Source organism: Protopterus annectens, chromosome 14.part0 (genome assembly GCF_019279795.1).
Source record: "Protopterus annectens isolate FY-2018-M chromosome 14.part0, PAN1.0, whole genome shotgun sequence".
In the NCBI taxonomy this organism is placed as follows: Eukaryota; Metazoa; Chordata; order Ceratodontiformes; family Protopteridae; genus Protopterus; species Protopterus annectens.
Window position 1 is genome coordinate 198,440,193 of NC_056748.1, and position 26,590 is coordinate 198,466,782.

General features: G+C 37.7%; 1 protein-coding gene across 1 annotated transcript in view; it reads left to right on the plus strand.

The window, feature by feature from the left end:
* LOC122788639 (VPS10 domain-containing receptor SorCS1-like) overlaps nucleotides 1-26,590 on the plus strand; it is a 1,297,464-nt gene that overhangs the window by 443,368 nt on the left and 827,506 nt on the right. Inside the window, exon 8 of the mRNA XM_044055539.1 lies at nucleotides 18,871-18,947. Coding sequence (XP_043911474.1) covers nucleotides 18,871-18,947 — 77 coding nt within the window. The remainder of the gene's footprint in view (nucleotides 1-18,870; nucleotides 18,948-26,590) is intronic.

Sequence of the window (26,590 nt, forward strand, 5' to 3'; positions counted from 1 at the left end):
CTGAGTTACAAGAGGGCCTTAAATGCTGTTATCTTTTTATTTAGACTAAAAGCATTGAATAGAACCACCATGCTATTGTCCAAATTTGCGTTTGCTATGTAGGAATGCCCATTAGGAAGACTGTGCCTAAAATGACACTGTGGACCAGTGAAGGTTATAGCCTGTGTATGGTAGCGCTGGAGGTACAAAGCATCTCTGCTAATACAGCAAGTCTTATCTACCATCAAATCCTAGATCAGCACATGCTGGATCACCCTTAGAATGACACCAATTAGTTAGTCAGTTGTTAACTCCATGTATTCTGTCTTGGTATCTAGGCATCATTCTTTTCAAAGGTTAGATATTGCTCAAGACCAGTTCTTTTCTGCTTTTAACTCTTCCACAGCAAGTTCCACCATGCCTCTTTCTACATAACCCTCTGGGGCATTCTGTTCCACTATGGGTCACCAATAGGCCAAAATCATATGTGTCCTTAAGTAACCATAGGGTCCTTATGACATCATGGATCCTGGCATCAGAAAAGTAGCTTATAGTAACCATCATCTTGTCCAGTCTGGGGAACCTGGAGTCTTTATACTTAACTCTAGAGTTGCCTATGACTAAAACATTTACTTAGCAAAAGCAAACATGGTGGACCCTTTACCAATGATTCTTGGGGGATCTGTGTGGATTTGCAGAATGTGTGAGTGGAGATCAAAGGTATTGTCTTATGCACATTATGTTAGGAAATTTTAGAGAGGATTCCAAGAGGCTTTGGTACATTTTTAACAGCCTAAGCATACATTTTGATATTAGTGATGTGCTGTGTTTGATGAGGCATTGTGGAGGTGTTATGCTTACTGGTAGCAGGCTGATGTGAGAGGTTCACCACCATGTTTCTTAAGTATCTATACATCTTTTAGGTTGTACTATCAGTTGGTAGAAGCAGTGACCTGTTGTTAAGCATAAGAAAGTTGCTGGGTTGCCCTAGAACACATAAAACAATCAAACCATCCACAGATGGGATGTGAACAGACTACTGAGCAATGTTACAAGTGAGATAGAAGAGAGCTAGGCCTGGAAATAGTTCTGACAGGACCCTGCAAATTTATGGATGAAATATTTAGGATGATACACTGAAGTTAGGTTAGATGGGGTCTAATCTTTAGTGAAAATATAGAATTAGATTTGCCATGAATAAAAATGGTGTTCATTCTCATAACAGCTACTATATGGCTACTTTTAGTGCTGGTCTCACCAGAGCTAAATTCAACTAAGAATCAATGTTCCTTTGCTCCTTCTCTTACTAGAAGCAAAACTGCTGTACTAATCCAACTCTGGTTCTTGATTAGCAGGTAACAGATTCTTTAGTGATTAGCAGCCCCATCCTAGATGTTACAGAGGTCAGTAGTCTTGTCGTAGCCTCCTTCCGTTTGATGACCATTGGAGGATAGCATGTACAGCAGCTCACCGCAAGACAGCTAAGCTACACAATATTCCAGAATTAAAACTGAAGACATTTTAAACAGTCCAGTCAAGGAAGTCCTATACACACTGCCTAATGACAGGTAGGCAGGAAATAATGCCCCTCTGCTCCTAGTCTCACAAGTACAGAAAAATCAGAAATACTATTCCCACATTGATTTACGAGAACTGGTTTCTAAGCTAGCATTAGTAAATAACCTTGCCCTAGATGTTACAGATTTTAAATGTAAAGTGGAGAAACGGGGTCAATATGATGTTGCAGTATGTAGTAAGTGCTAGGAATATACAAAGGAAAAAATAACGGAAGCTTTAACAGTCTAAGGAAAGGACCGTCACTGTTTGAACTTTGAGTATGCACTCTTATGAGCAGATGACATGAGACAAGAAGGAAATTTCAAAGACAACTGTACAGAAGCAGTGGGCCACGAAAGAAACATTGGGTTTAACAGCACAACTAAATCTGCATGGATCAGAAGGGAAAAATAATCATAAAGCAGTAGCAGCAGTTATAGATCACTGGCAGCCCTCAATGATTAAAAATATTTCCTTAAATAATAAATATTACTTGTTAGCGCCTTTTGCAAGTCTCATAGATTTAATACTAATATAGTGAGAGAATGAAAAACAAAACTTTCCTATTTGGCCAAATCAATTTTAAAACTCCAAGAACAAAAGGAATGTAAAATATAAAGATACACAGATTGATACTGGATAGAGAGATAGAGGGATAGATAGACAGATAGATGATGGATAGATATATATATATATATACACACATGCGCATACATACATAACACACACACGCTCACGCATGCACACACACACACACACACACACACACACACACACACACACACACACACAAAATCACTTACATACTGTACATATATTTAATCACTAGTTACTCAGATATTCAGAAAAACACAAATCAGTTAAATGCTAGAATGGCACAAGACCCAACCTTAACAAAAGGATCCCCTGCTTAAGTTGTTAAGGTCAGGTCTTGGGCTAGACAGTAAAATCTGCCAGTACTGACCAGCAAATTACAGTGGCAGAATGAAAAATTTGTTTCTACCTGCTGTTTGTTCTAATAATTCATTCCTGACTTCCTATTATAAATTTCTAAATTTACCAAAATAACAGGATTTTGTGAAGGATACAAAGTCTGAAACTTAAATGCATGTCTTTTTTTTATGAGTTCAGTTCTCAGTAATTTATCAGAAAACCATGGACTTTATGAGGAACAGACCAAACATATAAGGTAAAAATCTGGACAATCTGTGAAAAGCTGGTCAGCTGAGTGGCATGGAAGCAGAAGCGTAGCAGGCTGAGCCAGCGCCCTCTGCCTGTACCATGAGGCAGGACCTACCTCCTCAGCTCCTCAGGTGAAGAACAAGAGAAAAAAAAACACTTAACTAACACAAAGCTCTTTTGCTGAATAGCAATAATATTAAAAAAAAATGAATGTTCTTTCTATTGACCCCCCCCCCCCCTGTAATGAAGCAGAAATTTATATCATTTTCTACTAAGGGCTACATAATTTAGAAGTTCCATTATATGTGGTCTAAGATAATAATATAACATAAATATATTATAATGATAACATATAATATTCTGCGTTGTCTCCCTTGAAAAGAGGCCACTAACATTGTACTACTAGCTGGTAAGCAAATAGTAAATAATGTAACCTAATAGCAATGAGCGGTGAATAAAACTGGATACAAATTAGCAAACAGAACTGAAATGCAACAAAGTAAATATAGAAAATCAGACCATTTTGGTTTTCATTTATGGTGATATGCAAGATTCCTCAACCAAATGAAATTCTTTACGTAGCCTAAAACAGACTTTATCTTCACTGGAATTTGAAGTATTATATTCTATGTTTCACACAAGAGGGTTTTCTGCAGAGATTTAATGTCCCACTTAATACTTTTATGAGTGATTCTAAGTGAAACTAAAAGGGAATCTGCCTCCATTTTTTCTTCCAATAGCTTAAAATCAGAGCTAGATGAGCATAGGAAGCCAGGAATAAATTCTAGGCGTATTTTTGCCAACATCAAAAGCCTGGTAAATCCCACATAAATGAGAATGAGAGGAACAGAGTAGAACAGGCCTGTTCATCATTTCTGTGACACTTTATCTGTAACTAACCAAATATTATCAAACAAATGACAGCAGTAACACATGTGTTAATATGTAATGCTGACCGTAACACGTGTTAATATGTAATGCTGACCGTAACACATATGTTAATATGTAATGCTGACCGTAACACATATGTTAATATGTAATGCTGACCGTAACACATATGTTAATATGTAATGCTGACCTGCCCACACTGTCTGCGATAAACAAGGTAGGCAGAAATGAAATCCGTTAGCCACAATAAGGAATACTATCACCTGAGAGAAATGTATTATATATAGATTTTGCAGAGACACAGCCCTTAATTAGGTTTGCTGCATATCAGCTCTTTTTTACTGTCCTGTCCATCAAGATGTTGTGAATTTCTTCTTTCAATAATACCATAAAGTTTTTTTTTTCACAATTTGTAAATATATCTGACTCATTTTTTTCATTCTTTATCAAATTTGTCATGACTATTGCTCATTGTTTTACACTTCCAGTAAGTAGCCTTTTACTAGGTACATGTCCTTCATAATCCTGCCACACAAATGATATTTAAGTTGATTTTTTGCTTGAATATGCATAAGTGCCTTCCTTATAGCATCCAAGATGTTTCTCACCATGGTAAAGCTTCTTTATTATATGGTCTGCACAAATGATCAGGGGGCCTCCAGCTCTACAAAATGGACACTGATTTCCCCATCTTTCTAGACTGGTCCCTCTTTAAAAAGCTTTTTTTTCCATTATACTGATGATATCCTATTTAGGCAGTCCTATTAACACATGCAGTTCATCAAAACTTCCTGAATGTTGCCAACCCACAAACCTCTGCAAAGTGCTCATTCTGCATAAAAGTACAGAAGACATAAAAGCTCTGAGCAATAGACTGATTTTAGACACTAGGGCATAAAGCTGTATAGCAGGGGCTTTCTATCTGCCTCCATAATGCATTGAGTAAAGCTTCACTCTGTTCAGTTTGATAAATCATTATTTCACAGAAATTGCAATGAATTGGTCTGTAGCCTTAGTAATATATGATTGGATGGGTTTAATGGTATACAGATAAGCCTACAGTGAATGAGCAGAGTATTATCATTTTAATGGGGATGTACCTTGCTATGGTGGATCAATGTTTATTCTATGCCTCATAGATGGCATTCCTCGTCTTCTATAAATGCCATAATTTTCTTGAATAAATAAGTCAATGGCATTATCGATTAAGAAATCCAGATATTTCTTAATCCGATGTGCCTATGAAGAATTAAGCTCAGCAACCTGTGGAATGCAATTAAACCACATGTAGACCATTTTAGTCACATTTATAAATTGTCTTGAACTTTTTCTGCTTTGTTAAGTATGACTGTAATGTGGATAAAAAAAGCCCTCTTTATCTCTGACAATTGAACAGTAATTTCCATGCACTTTCCCATATGACAAGGAGGTATTGCACAGAGTTTTCTACCCCTTAATCCAACTTGTTGTGCATGGTGATGCAGCCCTGAATACAGCCTAGGTGATCTGTGTTCAGTTATCTTCATGGGTATCTGAATGGCTTGAAGATGGGAGTGAGCTTGAGCGGTTGACACTTGCTTGCTCCCACTTGTAGAAAGGGATGCTGCTATACTTACAAAACTGGTACACCAGAGGTGGCTGGATATCTGCCCAACCTGTAGTAGTCATGTTACCTCATGCTGTATTGAACAGAGATTTTCCTGTTGAGATAGAGAATAACAGGTGTGTGTGTGTGTGTGTGTGTGTGTGTGTGTGTGTGTGTGTGTGTGTGTGTGTGTGTGTGTGTGTGTGTGTGTGTGTGTGTGTGTGTGTGTTAGTACAAGCATGTTTTAAACTAGGCATCTATGGTGAGCCAACAGGCAACCTATGAGTAGCTCACTCAGAGGAAAGAACAAGCTGACCCTTCCCCAACACACAACTCTCACCAGCAGACTTCTCAACCAATTGGGGACAAATTTCAACAGAATCAGGGACAAGTCAAGAAAAAATCAAGGACACTTTTAAAATATTAGTGCTATTAACTTGAAACATTGACAGAATCAGAGCATATGAATTAATACACATTTTCTGAAGTAAAAGAAGTTTCTAACTCTTAAATATTGTCATTATTCATTAAGTGTAATTCACCACCTTTCCTCCAAAAGTCACTAGTTTTAGGAGGGATTAAGAGGGACAGAGTTAAAATCTGAGTCAAAATCAGGGACGTCCCTGAAAATCAGGGACAGTTGAGAGGTATGCTCACCAGTGATGGATTCAATGGGTCAACAAGACTACCTTAGCAGAAAACAAATGGACCATAGGGGTCACAGCAGGTCTTAGAACATCTGGTCCCACCCACACAGAACAAATGAGCCAAATTTGCACAAGTAGTGCAAATAGTGTAACCTTCAGGGTGTCCCTTGGAGGGAGACCCTTCAGTAAGTGCTACATGTTTAATAACAGTGACATCATCAGTAATACAAAGGGTACCACCGTCTTGTGTTTCATGTAGTTTGAGAAGCTTACCACAGAAAATAATTTATAATCAATGTTGTGGTAGGCCTCTTCAGTGCAGTAATAATCCAGACTATAAACTGGGGCCCAAAGATTATGATAAAACAGGAAAATTCCTTTCTATATTCCAGTATCAATCAGGAGCACAGTTTCTGAATTGGGAGTAACCTGGGCTTCTTGCAACAATACATATTGAAGCTACCAGTGGTTTATGGATTACCTGCCCTTCATGCAACCATTTTGTAACAGATGAGATGAAATAGAACTGCTGCCAGACTGTCAGTCCAAAGTTTGGGTTTCTTGCACCTCATTGTACTAACCCTACCCCCACTGCTGCACTCCCATGCCTTGTCCACCAGCTGGCCTCCAACCTCTCCAGACTATTCTGGTATTTCTGGGATCAGTTTTGGATCCCATGGTGGTCCTGGGAACTTGGCCAATTGTGCTTCCATCCTGGGCTTCTTTTATGTGGCCTTTACAATTTCCCTTTCCCTGCCTCTCATACTCATTGACTGTGTCTCAGGGCAACTCCACTATATGGACCACTCTTTCCCTTATGAAGCATCATCAACTTACACCCTCCTTCCCAGTGTGGGCATACCCACCCCTTTCTGCCACTCCATCAGTAGCCCAAGCTGTTAATCAAAGCTGGGTTGGCTGGACTGAAGTCAGGGCTTTAGCCGTTTATGCCACTGGAGTGGCCACGATTTTAGATACATTTATTGCCAGGAAAATAGGGTGAAGATTTTGCAACTCATGCTTTACTAAACCCAATTTAAGTAGCAGCAAGGTTAATGCCTCATTCAAGAACAGTGGGACACAATACCATATGGTCTGTGAATATATCTCCATAAAAGGGATTGCACATATTGCCAGAATTAACATGCATAAACCTGCTGAGAGGTCAATGCTACACATAGAGTTAGTAATGTTAACTTGTTTGACAGGTGATAAAATCCCACCACTCCCCACCTCGCAGTTCTGAGCCCATCTAGTTTACACATATCTGGTTTATGTAGGGCCAGGAGCTCCACCAGAAAATCCCTAGTGCAGATCTCTTGCTGCCTTGGAGTAATTTCATTTTTTAAAATCATGCTAATTTGGCCTGTTTCACCCATACAGTTAGTACCCACATCTAAAACAAGTAGCATTGCCCTCTTAACTTAACTGGCTCCAGACTATAGGCCAGCAGACCAGTTGCCAACCAGACTCCTGCTCGATACGCCTTAATAGTGATAATACTAACTACCCGAGTCTGTCATCATTATCCTCATCACCGCCATCAATGCTCAGTTTTCCCATTTACTACATGGGGTTGGAATGCTGCATCAGCTGTCATCAGCTTTCTTGATTCAGTGTCACTCTCCTGCCTTTTTAACCAGTCATGCCTGAATGTCACAGGTCTTCTATCATGCAGTATATCCATGTCTTTTCTAGATGCCATTGTTCCCTCTTGCTTGTCTCTCCCAAATCATCTTCATCAGATTATACTCTGCTTTCTGGCACATGTGATCAGACTACCATAGCCTGTTCTGTTTGACCTCTGCAATTGTAGTTGCTTATTCTCTGATGTCCTCATGTCTTCATCTGTCCCACAGTGTGCATCCTACCACCCATCTCTGGCTCTTCATCTCCATCATCTCTAGCTTCCTCAGTTGCAGTGCCTTTACTGCCCAGGTTTCTGTACCATACAGTAGTACTGACGCACCACTGATTTGTACACCTTAATTTTCAGCATCTTTGGCATTCTTCTGTCATGTATAACCCCTGACACACTGTGGCCTTTGTCTGCAGCACCTCTGATTCTATCTTTAATCTCCTTATTAAGAGTTTTCTTCTCCTCAGCCATCCCTCATAGATACTTGAATGTGTTCTTATGTTCCACTCTTTTCTCTTGTATCTCAGTTTTCAGCTTCTTTTGATTTCTCCCACTTTCTGCCATGACAACTGTTGTTTCTACACAGATTTATCCTATGTGCTTTGAATTTTGCATTCCATTCCCCTGTCATTTACTGATGTTCCTGTCCATACTCTGCTTGTAATTCCACATCATCAGCATACAGCAGCTTAGTTAATGTGCACCCTCTGATCTATTTGCTCAAGTAGTCCATCACCAGTATGAACAGCAGTGGGCTCAGAGCTGAACTCTGATGCACACCCACTCCCATTGGGAACCCATCTGTGAGTCCAGACACTGTCTTTGCTTGTATCACTGGGTCTTTGCACATAGCATGCACAAATTTTATCAGAGTTTTAGGGACTTTGACTTCAGTCTACCAAATTCTGACTTTGTTAAAGCAGTCTTTAGATGCTTAAAACTCTGAAACCATTTCATACATATACATATCCATATATATATGGGTCTACTTCAAAAGCACAAAAGCCCAGAAGATCGAAACCTAGAACACCGAGACCAGATGTACGAAACTGCATAACACAGAAAGACCAGAAGCGCGAAATTTAAAATCCCAACATTACAGGATTTTGAGTTAGCATTTGTGGTGTTGCGGTGCAGGTAAGTATAAATGTGTAAGTGTATTTTTGAGGGGTATTGGTTTGTGTAAGTGTGTGCTGTGACTGTGGTGTGTGTGAGGTACTGTAATGTGTAGGTGTGAGTTTGCCTTGTGTGTGTGTCTGTCTGTGCGATCTTGGAGTTAGAATATTAAAGCGGGGGGATGTGGGGAGTGCCTATCTGTATTGTAAGATGTTGTGTTAGGGTGTTTGGGGCAGTTGTGTGTTTGTGTGTGTGTATGTGTGTGTGTTTTGTATGTGTTTTACAGTTTCGTGATTTTGAGTTTCGTTGTTGTGAGTGTTCGGTGTTATATGGTTTCGTGCCTGTGGTCTCAGTGTTTTGGGTTTCAATGTAATGGGCTTTCGTTGTTGTGTAGTAGATCCATACATATATATATATATATATATATATATATATATATATATATATATATATATATATATATATATATATATATATATAGTGTAGTAGATCCATACACATATATATATATATATATATGTATATATATGTGTGTGTGTATATATATATATATATATATATATATATGTGTGTGTGTGTGTGTGTGTGTGTGTGTGTGTGTGTGTGTGTATGGATTCACTTCATAGTCTAGAAATACTGAAATCTCGAATTTCAGTTTTTTGAGACCATGAAATCGAATCCACACAACAGTAAAACCGCGAAGCCCAAAACTGCAAAATTTAAAACACAGCACACACCAGACCACACATAAACCACAACACCCACACCACAACATAAACAAACAAAACAACACACATCCACAAGCCTAAAACACAAATAAGCATGGAGGCAAACCCCCCCTCTTACTTATATATACTAACTCCGAGATCACACAAACAGTAAACAAAAGCAAGCACACACACATTTTACAGTCCCTCACACACACATCACACATATCAGCACACTCACATACACTCAAACTTTCACCCTAAACCATTACAAAACACTCATTTACCTGACATAACACCTAAATCCACACACGGCACTGCACACCATCCATATATAATCCTGGACATTATGTAGCATAACGCCATAACTGCAAATTTGAGATATTTGAATTCACAATTATGCACTTTTGCTATTTTCAAAGTTCGACTTTATAGTCTCGAGATACTGAAATTCGACATTTCAGTATTTCGAGATTATAAAGTGTTTCCGTATATATATATATATATATATATATATATATATATATATATATATATATATATCTATATATGGGAGCTCTTCATTTGTTCGAACTTTCAGATGTTCAAACTCATATGGCTGATACCATATGACCGAATGTTTGAAAGGGCGACAAATGGTAGTGGAGATCCCGCTACAGTGCGGGACTGGGAGTTACCCCTTTCCTGCACTGTAGTGTGATCCCAGAGTGAGAATATGTAAGTAGCAATGGGTGTGATGGGTGCAGGGGGGCTTGCCCCCCTGCATAACACAGTTTTACTGCGTTTACAGGTAGGTAAATGGTGCTATTTCAGGATGTTGGTCTTTCGGAATGTCGATCATATGGTTTCGGTCAACATTCTGAAGTAGATATAGTGTCTGTATTATGTTGTTGAAAGACAAATTAACTGAACACATCTTTATTATTAATGGCCACTTTAGCAAATTTTTTCCAGGGGAAAAATTGTTTGGCCGAAGACACACAAACCAAACTTTCAAACCCTACAGAATTGGGGTCTTCACCCCCACACCCCCCAACTATATATATCAACTCCAAGATTGCAATACAGTGGGGAAAATGGCAAATCCCCAATGACAGCAAAACTATTTTTTTCCCCTGGGAAAAAATTTACTCTAGTGGCCTTGTGGCAGTTTCAGAGGTCGATATTTATGTGTTGACAAATTTCAACAACATAATATAGACTATATATATATATCTATCTATATAAATATATATATATATATATATATATATATATATATATATATATAGCTTCCCTTTATTTCTTTGAACATCTATTTGTTTGATGAGTGCTAAGGGCAGTGCTTTATATCGAATGTATGGATACCTTTAAGGTAAAAATGTTGTAATTATAATGGCCTATTAATTATTAATTATTTATCTTTAATAGTTAAATATATTTGTATTTGTGTGCCAGAATAACCCACTATATATACATGTATATATTTTTTACATCAATATACATTTGTAATAATATATATCTATTTAATATTAAATTTTTTTCTCCAAAAAATTTTTTACATTAAATATTGAATATTTATATGACTTAATCATTATTAGATCTATTAATAGACATTTTATTAATGTTTTAAAAATCATATATTTTATACTTTATATTTCATATCTCATTATTTATATTATATATATTACATATATTCTAAAATAACTATGAGTAAGACAAAATTCATTTTTACTGCTATGATTAAGTCCATCTTTGCACTTGTTAAATAGATTAATATAAACAAATAAATAAATATATATGAGTTATTACTTTAAATAAATAGTTATATTTCATTATACAAGGTATTTATCTACTAATATTTACTTGCTACATTCATTCTGTTTTAAACTCATTCTACTCGATTTTACTATGTGCATTTATTGGTTTTTATTATGTGTATACTGTGCTTTTCCATACCTATATACGATAATTTATCTATTTATTCATTCATCTAGTTATTTATTATTACTACTATCACTCGCTGTCAGCCTTATGTTTTAGTTTTGGTTATCAGCTGGAAGATTGTTCATGAATAGCTTTGTTCACCCTAGAATTTTGAGACTTTTCTTTCTAAGTAGTGTGTACTAACCTAAAGTTCTTAATTAATTACTTAATTGAAAAATTGAACAATTTATTTGTTTTAATTTGGCGCCTTTTCTTACTTTTCTGTATAAATAGATGTTTCAAATGTTATGTGTACTGTCTGATGAAGCGTAGTGGTGACTACGCGAAAGCGCTTACAACAATAAAAGTTCTTTGGTGTCTATATACTGGATTCTTTATTGGAAAAGTGAAGCTACTGTTTTTGCTTTGTCGATTTGTTTACGCTGATTTATTTGAACCTTGAGTCTTCCACAGACTTTCTAAGAGATTTTACAACTTCGTGGTGAGAGAGCCTGGTTATTATCATCAAGGTAAAAATGTTGATGGAATGTTTTGTTGAGAAAGGTGATTGGGGTGGGAGGAGATGAGAGTGGTTTTGCCTGTGTATGTTCATATGTTTGCATGTGTGTGTGTGTGTGTGTGTGTGTGTGTGTGTGTGTGTGTGTGTTAGGGGTATGGTCGGGGATGGGTGAGGGGATCTGTTTTGTATGTTTGTGTGCATGTGTGTATGCTTTAGGGTTATGGTCAGTAAGGGGACAGATGTAGTGTTGTTAGTGAGTCTTGCACATATTTGTGTGACTGAGTGTGTCTTGTGTAGCTGCAAGGTAAGATTTAGGGTTTGAGATGGGGAAGGGACAGAATTATGACTATGCCTTAGCAGCCATTACTAAGGTAATGCATGGTGGCAGACCTGTGCATTATGGCTTAGCACTTATTAATGCAATAAAATTTCCCAGTACTCATAATAGCACTTTAGAGTGAGGTGGTGATGTTCTCATTTAGATGCATTTGACATATGCAAGTCCTAAACGTAATGGTTTAGATTCATTTTTCCAATACCATTTGTGCAGCACAGTTGTGCAGTGGGTAGCTTTGTCACCTGACAGTAAGAGGCTTTACACTTTGGTTCTCAGTTGATGTACTTGCTGTGGAGAGTCTATATGTTCATACTTTTTCTTTTCCTTGGTGCTGCACTTTCCTTCCATTTTACAAAGATGTGGTATATAAAGTGGTGATTTGTAAATCATCTATAGTAGTGTGTCATTTGAAAGGAAGGCAGGGAAATGTACTTCCATTCCCCCCTTGCCTAGTAAACTTTATGGATGGTGGATGTTATTCATAGGGTCACTATATGAGTTGGCTTTGACTCGTAAGCATGGATGGATAGATTATCAAGTTCATACATTCCCCTTTTTTGTATCTATTTCCACTAATCAGCCCACCAGTTCTCTGGTCTGTGACCATGTCTCCCATATTTTTCTGTAAGGTCTTGACTGCAGTTTACATCCTATACTGTAACCAGTGCCTTGAATCAGTTTTGTAAGACAATGGAAGAGTTGAAATGATTCCTATTTACACACTTTATCTCCAGTTCTCAGTGTTTAAAACTCTAGACTGACATGCTTATTAAACTGGTGACTGCTTGGCATGGGTAGTGGTCAGCAGTCACTCCTTCATCTTGGCAAGCATACATCCACCCCATTCAGTTATGAGGTTTATATCTTCCCACTGCATTGGTGGTTGGATGAGCAGAGGTGCTGACCATCTCAGTTTGCATTAAGCCAAAATGCATTCTGAAAGAAATCCACCTTTTCTCATAGACAGTTTTACATTAATACGGCAGTACTGTAGGAAACTTAACAGCTTCTTTTGCATTCATGTTACAAATTTAAGCATGCATTCAATAAACTCGAATCAAATCAGATCTTTCTGTTCTTTATTTCTGCTAGCAGATACATTGAGCCTGCAGCTTTGGTGTTAAAGGTTACTCATTTTTGACTTTGCAGCCATTCACTGGCATACTAGTTTCAACAGCTTGTACTCTACAGATTGGCAATAATCCATTGATCATTGATTACTTATAGATAATTTTCTGAGCTTTAATTCAAATCAAACAATTCCTTGATGTCTTTTTATCATATAATATAGTTCTTCTAGTTCATAACTCTTTAAGGTCAGTTTTAAGGTAACAACAATGGTACCCGGTATGGCACACAGATCATGTGCCACTTCCATGTTTGCGATGCAGTTGCTACTTCAGTTGACAGAACATACATCTCTACCTCACAATAACTATGGAATGTTCTAGTGAAAGTAAAAAGAAAAATAAAAGTTTTCTTGTGATCAAGTACTGTCATTTTAAGAATAAAAAAACAATTAAAAGGTTCCTGCTTTGCCAATGTCCACATCCTGCTGCTTCCTTGTTTCAGCCAATGAAGGAGGATCAAGCTTGCATACAGAGATGATGTGAGATTTCAAATCAGGTTGCAGCAAGAGTAACTGCTGGTGTCAGTGCAACATTTGGCTTTAGCAGGTGTTCGTTCAGTAACAACATCAGGTACACTTTCAGAAGATAACTTTGTGTGTGTGTGTGTGTGTGTGTGTGTGTGTGTGTGTGTGTGTGTGTGAAACATATGAAATATGTGACTTTAATTATTATTGTTATTAATAATAATTTGACATTGATATCTGAGGTGGATGTAGTCAATCATAACTATAATTGCTGAATTCGGGGGACGCCTGTGGATATAAATGGTCTTATCAATTCTTAATTAATGCAAATTTCAAGGCAAGAGAAATGTACTTTTCTTATACTAAGTCTGCTTTCAGTGTGAGATTATTTTTATTTTGTTTTCGTTAGCAAAAAGCCATCAGTGTTTATGCTATAAAGTTTGAAATAAATGTTTTTAATCAAATTTCTGTAAGTATTGTAACAGTAAAGAAAATAGTATAAAATAATATAAAATAGTATAAAATAGTATAAAATAATATAAAATAGTATAAAATAGTATAAAATAGTATGCTCATTGACAGGTTTAAACAGTGTTTATGATAACTAGGGATACACAGTCAAGTAATGGGACACTGTGTGTGTTGGGGGGGGGGGGGCTGGTCCATTACCCAGACTAGGGCCCATTTGACCATAAACCATCTCTGGTAGGAGTCTAATGCAATGACATGTAGGGTATATGCAAGTTTTGGCAAATGTACATTATTGGCTGGGGATTTTCCCACTTCTTAAGAAAGAATATTGGAAATTCTATAGCAAAGTGTCAGCTAATAGAGCAATTTCTGAACCGTTCTGTCACAGTGGAATTTAAACACACTGCAGTTCTTGTGCTCAATAACATTATTGATTATATTAAATTGATCTTTTAGTAAAATGGGTGTCACATCCTATAACTATTGCAAAATGCTCACTTTATACTATAGCCCGGTTTAGAAGGTTTTGAAGCCTTCCTGCAGTTTAGCTTTTAAGTTTTATATTACTTTGTCAGAACTGAGCAGCATCATATCATTGAGATACTTGGTAAAGGTGAGTTTTGGCAGCAATATACAGAGATCCTTTAGAAAGATATAGAAAAGTAGTGAACTTTATAGCACTCTGGCAGTGAAATGTCTTGTGTTTCAGGTGGAATTACCTTAATGTTACTTGTAAAGAACAATAGTTAATTATCTGTATAGTAATGATAATATATCCAGACTGACAGAGCATAACAGTCCATAAGTACATGTGTCCACCCAGGTGGTTATTATATGCATACCTGAAATTATATACACAACCTCATAATAACTGGACACTTAAAACATCCTCTTAACCCCCTAAGATGCAATTGAAAATCTACAAATCTCATTTAAGCTACTACCTATGGATGCACAAAACAACAGCTCCTGGCAACCGCATCAGTGAACCCTAAAGCAGTTAATGCACACCTTTATGAAAAAAAAAAGCAGTATGGATTGAAACACAGACTGGGTTGTGAAGTCTGTTCAGCATCCATAATAGCATACTTAGTGAGTAAGCATCTGCTAAGATTGCCACACACCAAAAAGCTGCACTTTTTTCAGCTCTAAAAATGCAGTGATAGTAATGACCATCTACTTTAGGTGTGTAATTCCATAGCCCAAAGCATGACAGTCTGAATTCTAGCTCTATACATACATACACACACACACACACACACATATATATACATATACATATATATATATATATATATATATATAGCTATATATGTAGCTATAGATGTATAGTTATATTGGTCATGCTATAACATACTGGCACTGGAAATTGTGTGTGTGTGTGTGTGTGTGTGTGTGTGTGTGTGTGTGTGTGTGTGTGTGTGTGTGTGTGTGTGTGTGTGTGTAGTGATTGGGAACAATCCCTTGCCTAGGTAGCTAGGCAACATGTAATGGTTAACAATATCTTAATTGTCATTTAATGTAATATGTAAGAGGCTGCCTGAAATCAAGAAGATAGTAAGTTAGTTCGTCACTAAGGGAACACATGAAAGGAGACTATGGAAGCATGGTATGAGAGTGAAGTCAGGTATATCCATGGATTGGTTTTGGAGGATATATTTGATTTTTGAGCTAACATTCAGTTCTAGGAGAGGCTTTCAGCGACGAACATAGAAGTTGGACAAGGGCCTATAGTCATGAATCTGAGAGATGTTCCTGAGTCAGACCTGCAACATTGGATTCCTTTATCTTAAAGACAGTCTGTTTCCTAAAGAGGTTGTATTGACAGAACCCTGTGATTAATATGCTGTTTTTTTCTTTGTTTTTCTGAAGCAACAAAGCCCTGTGTGGTGTCATCATTTTGTTTGTTTACTAAATAAACCTGAGTCTTGTGTAGGGCTTACCTCTACTGTCTGTTGTTTGGACCTTTAATATATGTGTGGGTGTGTGCTCATGTGCATGCGCATCTGTGTGTGTGTGTGTGTGTGTGTGTGTGTGTGTGTGTGTGTGTGTGTGTGTGTGTGTGTGTGTATGTGTGTGTGTGTGTGTGTGTGTGTGTGTGTGTGTGTGTGTGTGTGTGTGTGTGTGTGTGTGTGTGTGTGTGTGAGTGTGTGTGTGTGTGTGTGTGTGTGTGTGTGTGTGTGTGTGTGTGTGTGTGTGTGTGTGTGTGTGTGTGTGTGTGTGTGTGTGTGTGTGTGTGTGTGTGTGTGTGTGTGTGTGTGTGTGTGTGTGTGTGTGTGTGTGTGTGTGTGTGTGTGTGTGTGTGTGTGTGTGTGTGTGTGTGTGTGTGTGTGTGTGTGTGTGTGTGTGTGTGTGTGTGTGTGTGTGAGTGTGTGTGTGTGTGTGTGTGTGTGTGTGTGTGTGTGTGTGTGTGTGTGTGTGTGTGTGTGTGTGTGTGTGTGTGTGTGTGAGTGTGTGTGTGAGTTTGTGTGTGTGTGTGTGTGTGTGTGTGTGTGTGAGTGTGTGTGTGTGTGTGTGTGTGTGTGTGTGTGTGTGTGTGTGTGTGTGTGTGTGTGTGTCTGTGCGCGTGTGTAAAGTAGAAAATATCAACATGGAAACTTGTTGAAGGCCAGTAAGTGATATGTTTGACATTGAAAGCTACAAACCCATGACACTGCACTAAAAGCTAATAGCAGAAAAGACTCGTCTTGAATATGGGATTCTGAAATGAATGCTTAAATGATCCATGCCTGACTTGTTTTCATCACTCTGTTAAGAGTTCCATTACTAGTAGGATAGAAAGACTGATGGCTGCAGTAAAAAAGTTTTTTGTAAAGAAATGTGGGTGATAGGTCATAGATAAGGGCCTGTACATAGTTTGTACCATAGAATGCCCTACTGCCAGTAGAGAATAAAGAAGGAAAATTGTATAATAATGCTGGAAATGTAAAGTGGAAGGGGCTGTGATTCTGCATATGCTGTGGTTTTGTACTGTTTTGCGGGTCCTGAATTGATGTAATAAAATTTTGTGAAGAGACTTATGAGAAGATTAAGGATTCGAGGATGGTTTGTGTTTTATTATGGAGATGGAATGATATTAAATTATGGAGGAGAATGTGGAACTTCACTTTGTAGCAAGATAAATAAAGAAGGACATAGCTATGCATGGAATAGTCATGGATTTGGTTCTGCCAGAGATCTGAGATTAGAATTTTGATTTAGAAAGTAGTGACTGGTTAAACGAGATGGACAGAGATATGTTGATGAGTAGGAAATGACAGTGGTGTCACATAAGGGGGGGGTGAAAGGGAGGGAGACATGACAAGATTAGGGGGAAAGAGGGAGACATTGTGGATATAAGGAATGTTAAGGCACTTTAACTGCTCCTTTGTTGGGTTTATATGACTATGGGTATGCCACAGGGGGGGCTGCATGCCTTCTTCTATGTCTTGATACTTTATTGTGGTGTGAAACAAACGATCAGGATAGTTGTTTTGCTCAGGGTTGAGGGGAATTGTTCATCAGTGGTGAAAAATACCCCTTTTGGTAGTTGTTCATGTGGCAAACTTTGGGTGAGACAGAGAGGGTGATATGCCTTCTTTTCCAAAAATAACCCCACATAGTTCTAAACAGATTGGTTACTGTATGTGTGGTGTGTAGTTATGTTACATATGTGAATAACAATGACATCAGAAACATTAGTACTGGTGTCTAATTAGTACAGTTTTTCTGTTGATATGTTTTGTTAAATGTGTATTCTCTGTTTACTTCCATATACAATGCAAGTTTATGTTGTTGATTACTCTAGCCTGTCTAATTCTTGTTTGCATATATGTAAATATATATATATATATATATATATATATATATATATATATATATATATATATATATATATATATATATATATATGCATCTAAAATTTTAATAAAATTATTTGAAAGAACATTTTTAGACCTAATGCTTCCAGTTTCCAGCTAAGCATTCTTGAAATGAGAGGGCCCGTGTTGGATACAACCAGAACCTTTTTTCACTGATAATTGTAATGCTCTACTTGCAAACACATAAACTCTCAAGAGCAAATATATTTCTTCACTTCTGCACTTGTATTAATGTAGTTTTGCAAACATTTTCTAACTTCTGGTACCTTGTAGTATCTGCTGTGTTTTGGTGATGTGGAATGAATAGCAGAAAAACTCTATGCACAGCTGAATAAATTCAGATCTTTCAGCATAACAAACAGTCAAAGAAAGTGTACAGTATGACATTCAGTTAATTTTAAGTACTCTCCTCATATTTTAAATCTATATATCTCATTTAGCAATTATATTTATCCATTCCAAAGGTATGAGTAGATGTGAGTGCATGTGCGAGTGTGTGGTGAGGAAGAACTGCAGCAGCAGGGCTAGCCATCTTGCGGTATAAACCTTGGCTCTAGACGATTGTCACTGTTGAAATGACACCCCGATCCCATGTGCAGAAATGGGAAAAAGGAGTTGTGGATGGATGGATGAATTTCCCATTCAGCACACAAGCAATGCCTCCTAGGTCTGTGTCATATTGTTTTCTAACTTCTAAAGGTATGCAGTATTACCTGTTGATTTTTACACTAGGCTGCTCTTTGTACTGGTTCAGTGATGTATTTTTTTCTCCCAACCACTTCACAATTGTAATGTTTTTCATACTACAGCTAAACTGCTATAAGGAAATTAAACTCGTATCTGCCATTATGTGACTCTTTATTATTCATTTTATCTTTCTTAGGAAATATTGGTTCAGAATTACAAGACAGTAACAAGAGCATGTTCATTTCTTCTGATGCGGGGAATACATGGCGAGAGGTAATCATACACACCTACAGTCTAAAACTGCATATGGCTTATCTATGTTTGTAAAATGTTAGTGACTTTGTATAACAATTCAGAAATGTAATAATCATAAATGAAAAGATCTTGACCCTTTCTCTTTTTCCCTGTTTTCTAAATTTAGAAAAGGGTACACTACCAAAATTTTACAAAGCATAATTGGTAGGTAATCGACTGAGAAACTAAACTAAAATAGTGATCAGAAAACCTTTTCATTATGTCAGTCATTGGAAGATGGGCCTGTGTCTCCATTGCCACATGCAGAAACTCAGTTTTGATACTGAGTCGGCTACATTTCTCAAACATACTAAATATTTGCCACAAAAGAATCCACTCATCTATCTAGTGTGCAGTTTTTTTTTCCTCTTATGTACTACTGCATAAAATAGATCATATTCAAACCCTGAATTTCTGTCACTTGCATGGTATTGTATTAGAAAAACAATGTAAACTTCTGTAAAATAAAAACTAAATAAGATATATTTGTGACTGCTGCTAATATAGGTGGCTCTTATTTATTGTTTTTCCAATACCTACCTTTGCTCACACTGAATGTGTGCAAGTGTGTGTGTGTGTGTGTGTGTGTGTGTGTGTGTGTTATGTGTTAGCAGCAGATTGTGTACCATTACTTCCATTAAGTTAATATTTTCTATTATTGTTTCTTTCTAGTTCCTGTTTTTTGAGCATGTTATCATGCAAGCCATGGTAAGAGGTTCAAAATGTCCAAGGCCAGTGATGACATTTTCTAATCCTTGTGGCAGGGCCATTTTATTACTGGGAAGGCTATCTAACCAATAATCTTTATAGACTGTGTGCAGAAATTTCTTCCACCTTTCAAAACTGTGGAAGGGGCTGCCAAGATGGATATATACTGGGTCATGGAATGTATTCCAAGGAAACAAAGCAGTGCATGGCTTTGTATTCAAAAATTTACATTTAGGATGTTTGCTTACTGTGTGCATGTGGCATGCAACACACAAGACATATATCTTCAGTAAATCATGTTAAAACTCTTAGTAATGTGATGGCATGTGTTTAGATTCTGGATGTACTCGACTTTCAAAATGCTGAGTATGGGAAAACAATATGCATTTTAGTGGTATGAGGGTAGAACCCCCACAGTGAGGGTGCAGAAGCACATCCTCTCCTACAAAAAGAATTGCTCATTAGAGTTTTAGTTGTATTTCTTTGGAATGTCTTGAAGTTCATTGTTATATACTTTGGATGTCTCATTTCTTATATTTAGTGCCCTGACTAAGGTGGAACACAACATTTCATTACTGGCCCATAATACAGGCAGGGCATGACAGACATAGTTCTCTCATAGCTAATTGTACAGAAACCAAGTGCTTTAACTCTTCATTAACCTGGATATAATAAAATAATTTTTTTTTCCAAACTGAATAATTTGTTTATGTAATAAAAATTCTAAAAAAAAAAAGTGTGCGTTCATGCTGCTCAGTGCAACAAACCTGTAAAACCCAAAGGACTGAGAAGCATCAAAAGCACTTACCAAATGTCTATTCATTGACATTACAGTATTTAGTTTTGTTGTTTTTTATTAAACTTTACTTTATTTAGTATTCATCTCTTCTGGTTCTAGTGGATTTTTATAGGACTGAGTGGCTTTTTGATGCTGGTTCTATTCTTCATGAGGCTTGTAAGACTACGTGAGCTCCTTTGGGTTTTACTTGTTAATGAAATTACCATTAACTAATGTTTCACGATAGCCAAACATACAAATAGGTTGTTTCTCATGTTGGCATTATCCTCATTTAACACCAGTATTAGAATTGTTGCAGAAAATAGGTTTCCATTAATTTTAACAGAGAATAACTTGATGCATTTTACAAACTTTTTTTTTTATGGCCCAATGTCTTACCAGTTCTCTAGGCTATATATATATATATCCCATTTTGTAATGTACATCATTCCCCTCTACTTTATTCAAATTGATGGAATGAAGTGACAGTGAAAGAAGAAGAAAGAAATACTCCCAAAACTGGTCTTGGATCTGTCATCATTTTTGTTATTGGGCCTTTGTTTGCCAGATTATAATACACTTAAAGCAAGGTTAACCGTTATGCCTACTTAATTCCCATGAACCTGGCCCAGCTTTTATTTATTTATTTATTTATTTTAGTTTGTTTACTGTAAACTGATCACTATAAACCATTTGCAGGCACAGCCCGGGCGAAGCGATTTGCAAAAAGAAAATATAACAAATTCACAAACACAGAGTAATAACAGAAGGTCGATAATCACATAGACATTTGGTACAATATGTAAATAATATTATCAGAGTATAATATTATCAGAGTAGAAAATCAAATGTGAATTAATTTAATAAATATGAGAGAGAAGCAACACCTGAGAACAGAGGATTAAAGTAGAAGTTTTGCAGGTGGGGAGGGACTTAGGTTATGCGTCCAGTGGAAAAACTCATGTGGTCAGATTTTTGATGAAGGTGTTTTATGAGTTGAGCTCTGAAGGTGGTGAAACAGAAGACTTCTTTAAAGTGAAGGAGGAGATATTGCCAGAATTTGTGTGCAGGAATGAAGAAGGAATGGTTGGTAGAGTGCACTTTAGTTTGGTGTGTCTAGAGTAAGGGAATTAAGTGGGAGAGGTTGCGGAGGTTGTAGTGGATAGTTTTATTATGGAGTTTGGATGCAACAGGTGTAAAGGCACCTGACTGAAGTAGTATGAAAACAACAGCCCCTGGATGAGCTCAGCTCTGTTGGAGACTGCTAGCCATTTGACCTTGGAGAAGGTGATGCAGTGGTGTTCCTGAAAAGAGGAATTGGAAATGAATTGGCAGATTTTGTTTTCAGTAGACTGTACAGTGGATGAGGTTCCTTTAGAGGCTATGGCTATGTGCCTGTATTCAAGATGACCTTTGCCTATTGCAGCTCTATATGGTCTGCAGAAAAAGGAAAATGTTCTCTAAGACTGGAATAAAAGAGAACTGATCTTTTTCCTTATGTGTGGCTTTAGAAGTTAAGTGATTGGTCTTGTGGTTGTTTCTATTGAGCAACTGCTGAGATCTGCTATGCTGAGATTTTCAGGAGTTTTATTTTTCAGGTTTGTCAGATTCCAAATAGCATACTTTCTGTCTTTGATGGGTTAGGAGTAGTTTATGGTCTTTTAGCCAAAAATGAAGAGACTGGAGGTCAGACTGATGCAGGGTTTGAATGTGAGACACTGGATCAAAGAATAACTATGTCATGTACATAAAGAGTAATAGGAAGTTTAGGGAGATTAGACAACAGATTGTTAATAACGCTTGAAAACAAAAGTGGGACGATTATGGTTCCTTGGGGCACTCCTCTGTAAGGAGTGCTGGCAGCGATAGAGATAGGCCTGTTTTGACTCCAAAATACGTATTTGTCAAGAAATGTTGGAACCAGATGACAGTGTTGGGCCTATCTCCAATTTTCCTGCAGGGAATGAAGGAGCAAGAAGTGCTCAAATAGATCAAAAGCTTTTGCAAGATCAATGAAGAGAGCTTCTGAAAGGTTTCCTTTCTCCATATAGAGAAAGATCTCATGTGTAAGTGACCATAGTGCTGTTGTTGTACTGTGAACACCCAGAGTCCATGCTGTTTAAGAGTGAGGAGGTGATACTGTTCGATGTAAATGGACAGTTGGTTGTAGATTAGTTTTTCTAGTGTGTTCCTAAGTGCAAGGAGGATGGAGATAGGATGGAAGTGGGAGGTATTTACTGGTTGAGGCTGTTTGGGATGGGGTTTAACCTGAGCAGTTTTCTATATGTCTTACTTTGTATTTTGAATTAAGCAGAACTTACAAATATGTAGAAGAGTTGTGGTAAGGAAATCGTTGCAGAGTGTTATAAAACAATAGATTAGGATGCCTGCATCAGGGAGTGCAGCCAGGAGTATGTTTTCTAGAAGAGGAACAAATTCTTTGTGTGTAATTTTCTTAAAATAGAAGAGGGGTTAAAAGGAGGGAGGCTAGTTGAGTTGGGGTAAGAGGTAAAGGTTGCAACACTAGGGAGGTGGCTGAAATCTTTGAGAAACTCAGAGGTTGAGTGTTGACCTTAACAGGTCTGGTTGGTGATAGGCATGGATGTGGGATCAGTGGATTTATGGCTTTTCAGATATACTTGCTGCCAAAAATATGTGGGTTTGCCTAAAAGGGCAAGTTGCTTGATTTTGCAGTAGTTGGTTTTGTACCTGCATATGGCTCACTTAGCTAGATTGTGTAAAGAGGTAAAGCAGTACAATTTTCTGGTGAGGGGGTTTGTCTCCACAAAGACCACATTGTCCCTAAGTTTGAGCAGAGCTTTCAGTTCAGTGGTTAGCCAGGGGTGTTTGTTATATTTGAAAAGGCACTGTGTGAGACAGAAGTATTTGTAGTGAAGTTGAAGGAGATCATGTGTCAGAACTATTCCCGCCAAGTTGAGTTTAAGTATGTTGGTAATGCGAGACCAGTTGTAAGCTGCTAGTTGATTTTTGAGGTTGTCTGTATTGATGATGGATCTAGGTATGAAAGTATGGAGTTTAGGGGGTGGTTTTGGTGACTGATGGATAATTTGGAGGGTTACTTGGCAGTGGTCACTGAATGAGGGTGGAAGAACAGTTATATTGGAAATTATGGTAGAGTTGTTAGTGATTAGCAGCTTCAGACGGGAGTGGTTGTTGGTTTGAAGATTTGGACAAGTAGCATCATTGATGTTCATAGATACCCTATACAAGCATGTCAGTAGTTGCATAGAAGCCGCTGTATGCACCAGGAATAAGTACAGAATTAACTAAAAACACAAGTTACCATGATGGAATTATGCCATCAGTAGGCTGTATAACAGAAGGAAAAAAATATTGGCAAAATTAGGAGGTGTAGCACTCAGCAGGATAAAAACACTCTCATTTAACTAAACAAACAACTCAGAGGACAAATAAAGTCTACCAAAGCCAAATTTGACATGATTTTAGCCTCCAAGACCAAGGACAACCACAGAGCATTCTTTAGCTAGGGTTGCAACCTCAAAGGCAATACACAATTGTGTGCAGAGCTCATTTTTAATGGAACCACCTATACTGAGCCAGAACATGTACCAAACTAACTGACTGACAAATTCAGTTCTTACTTTCCTCCTCTCTCACCGCCAGCCTTTCCTCAGGAAATATCAAATTTTACTCCTCGTAATATCTTCAAGGTACAGGTTCTCAATGCTCTGTCTAAGGAAAGAACACTACATTCATGGGCCCAGACAGTATTACAGGTTTCCTTCTAAACAGCATTAAACATAACCTATCAGTCCCCCTGGAACAGCTATTTAACCATACCCTTAAAACAGGCCTCATGCCTCACAAATAGAGAACAGCAACTATCATCTATCTGCACAAAGGTGTGCCATCTACAGAACCTGGAAACTACAGACCCATATCTCAACAGTCTCATATGCAAAGCCATGGAAATAATTACCATTGAAATGATGAATAATGAAATAGGAAACCTTCAGACACTATAGCCAACCCCGTTTGTTTTTTGTCAAGGGCTGGTCATGCCTATTCAATTTGCTGGATTTCTTTGAGAAGGTTACCAAAGCAATAGACAAGGGCAAAATAGTTCATTCTGCCTATCTTGACCCAGCCAAGCCATTTGACACAACACCCTTCTCTGGAATAGTTGACAAACAAAAGAAATGAGGTAAAAATCCTTATATTACCTGGTGGTTAGCCCAATGGCTCACAGAAAGATCCTAGGAAGTTAGAATCAAAGAGTTCACCTCTATAAAGAGGCCAGTTACAAGTAGAGTCCCAAAAGAATCGGTCCTAAGATTGCTCTTTTTTGCATCTACATCTCTGAAATCAAGGCCAGTGTCAAGAGCCTCTGGCTGACCACATTTGCAGATGATTGCAAATTAGGAACAGTCATAGAATCCCGCACCAGCACTTAATTACATCAAAAAGGGCTGACACAGACAAATAATTGGTGTCAGATTCATGGACTAACACTAAATGCCAAGAAACACATACTATCATTTGGGAAGTCAGCCACCCCTGGTAACTATCATATTGACAACATACCCCTAAGAAGCAACCCAGCAGTCAAAGACTGGGGTCACACATAGACAGTAATCTGGCCTTTAGCTATTACATATCTATGGAAGTGAAGAAATCGTTTTATGTTGTGCAACTTTTAAACAAAGTTATGACATCTAGGGCCCAAGTATGTTTTGATATGTACCTAACCAGGCACATGTAACAGCTGGAAAGTCTACAGAGGCTCCTCACTAGAAGAATACAGGGTGTAAATAACAGGTCCAATGCAGACTGCCTCAAAGCGTTATCTCTGTATTTTGTTTCATATGGGCTATGGGAGGTGTGATGGTTAAGGTGTTCATCTCACAGACACAAGGTACAGTGATTGATTCCCACCTTTGGAAGGGAAATTGGCTTGGCATAAATCTCTACTCAGCCACCTAATGGACCTCCTGCATATTCACAAAACAAGCAGTACTAGAATCACCCATTCTAAAGACTTAAACCTTGGCTGCAAAATAAATATGACTAGTGGAGAGACAGGAATGTATCCCAGAGACTAACCCTTTTTTGCAACAGGCTTCCTATCCATGTGAAGTAAAGTTCCTTTCTAAAACAAATTAAGTTCAACTTGGACAATTGGATGGGCAATACAAAATTCATCCCTGCTGTGATGTCCCTCCTCTCAGCCAATGATCAAGGATCCTTAATACTCACCACTGACATCAGCGGGAATGTTCACTGAGAAAAAAGGATACACACAGTTTTTTCAGATGCAGCTCAATGCACCAAGTACAATTTCCATTAAGAGCACACAGGGAATGCACATTGCAGTCCTGGGGCTAAGCTTTCTCTCAAGGCCCTAAATAAGACTCCACACTAACACAGCTATAGAGTTGAATCCTTAGCTGGGTGTTCAAACAGAAGTCATTCACCACCCTTTCCATGAAATCCATGCTCTCAGTGGCCTTGTTCAAAGTAGCTCACACACACACACACACACACACCTGGAAAAGGTTGGCACACCTTACCTGCTTTGCTACCTCCACTCAGACCATAAGGTAGATGCACTTCCACCAGAACCCCCAAAGCCTGCTACTCTAAGGCTCTTACCAGGGAACCCAGTTACTCTCATTAAAATTAATACTTATACAAATAGTAATGTTTGACCAAGCAGCAAGACTGTCAGGAATGGGGAGCTACAGTGCCACTAAATAAATGCAATTACTCCCAAAGGTTAAAAATTTTCTAAAATACCAGCCAAAATGAAAGGTATAGATAAATTTAATAATAAATAATAAAACATAAAACATACAAACACTGAATATCTATTTGCAATACATCAGAATTTCAATTCACAGGAAGTATAAAAAACAACACAGATGGAAAGACACAGACAGATACATAAAAACAATATTTAGCTAATCTTCCTATATTTTCCTAGCTGACTGAAGAAGTACTGTTCCCTAGTTACTTACTAAAGCAAGGCAAGATGAAGTGAGATGAGTGTCTCTTCTTAGGTCTAATAACACATTGTCCTTATAACATCTTTCACTAGTATTCAAAAAAAATTTAGTGTTGGCTACAGAATGACATCATATCTGATCACCTGACT